This window comes from Penaeus monodon, chromosome 28 (genome assembly GCF_015228065.2).
Source record: "Penaeus monodon isolate SGIC_2016 chromosome 28, NSTDA_Pmon_1, whole genome shotgun sequence".
Lineage (NCBI taxonomy): Eukaryota > Metazoa > Arthropoda > Malacostraca > Decapoda > Penaeidae > Penaeus > Penaeus monodon.
This window is the reverse complement of record NC_051413.1, coordinates 18,218,912-18,219,863: the sequence shown is the minus strand read 5'-3', so window position 1 is coordinate 18,219,863 and position 952 is coordinate 18,218,912. Positions and strand designations below refer to the sequence as shown.

At 39.0% G+C, this 952-nt stretch overlaps 1 protein-coding gene across 1 annotated transcript in view; it reads right to left on the bottom strand.

Annotated features, from left to right (window-relative positions):
* The window catches only part of LOC119591402 (tetratricopeptide repeat protein 37-like), a 22,471-nt gene that overhangs the window by 9,910 nt on the left and 11,609 nt on the right, over positions 1 to 952 (bottom strand). The window contains exon 15 of the mRNA XM_037940145.1: positions 278 to 507. Coding sequence (XP_037796073.1) covers positions 278 to 507 — 230 coding nt within the window. The remainder of the gene's footprint in view (positions 1 to 277; positions 508 to 952) is intronic.

Below are 952 nucleotides of genomic sequence, written 5' to 3'. Positions count from 1 at the left end.
TGACACAATCACCCGGCGGCGGGGCCCAGGCCACTACAATACAGCCTGGGAGGGAGGGCTTTCATATTGGGAAACCATCCAGCAACATTGGGTTAACCATCCAGAGCAAAATGGTTAACATTTATCAACAGGAAAAGGAATATACATATTTACATATATGACAAAAATATTAAGAAACTGAATTATAATTTCTTTTTGAAATGAGTCCAAAAAAAATCTTATTATGCCTGCAAATGAAATGGCCGTCCCCAACCTCAACCTATCGAACTTTCTCTACCTTTGTGCGAAGCAACAAGACCAAGGGAATTCCAGATCTTCCCACTGGTTGGCTCAAGTGCAAGACTCTTCCTCAGAGCTGCCAGCGAGCGTTCCATTAAACTCTTGACAGCTGCTTCATCTGCCCCCTTTTCCTGCTCCATCAGATGCCCCTGAAGGTATGTGTTCACTGCAAGGTCATGCCACAGACTCGCATCATTGCTGGCAATCTGAAGGGCCACTGCATAGCACCTGGAGTGGGGAGTTAACGAGGTGTTTATTTCTACTAATTTCATTGCAAGACTTATTTTGACTCTTTACTTTCTTTGTTTAAATAACAATTACTATCACAAACTACACCAAACTTTTTGTGGTTTCAAGTTGTAATAGATAATTTTACAATACTGCATTGCTCTATTAGCCATTTGATCTGCTTATCAATTTTATAATAGACTTTAATGTTAATGCACACCCCACACTTTCTCTTTATATGGTTTACACCTAAGTAAGAAAAGTGTCATTGTTGTATAAGAAAAACAGGACTTATCCAAATTACATACAATATATTGTAAGGGCATGAGAGTGGAGGTCAAATGCAATTTACATGTTTCTGACAATAAATGCGACATCTACTATAAACAATGCAGAAGAGAAACTGGTAAGTAAAAACTGATGATTGTTGAGACATGGGACATCT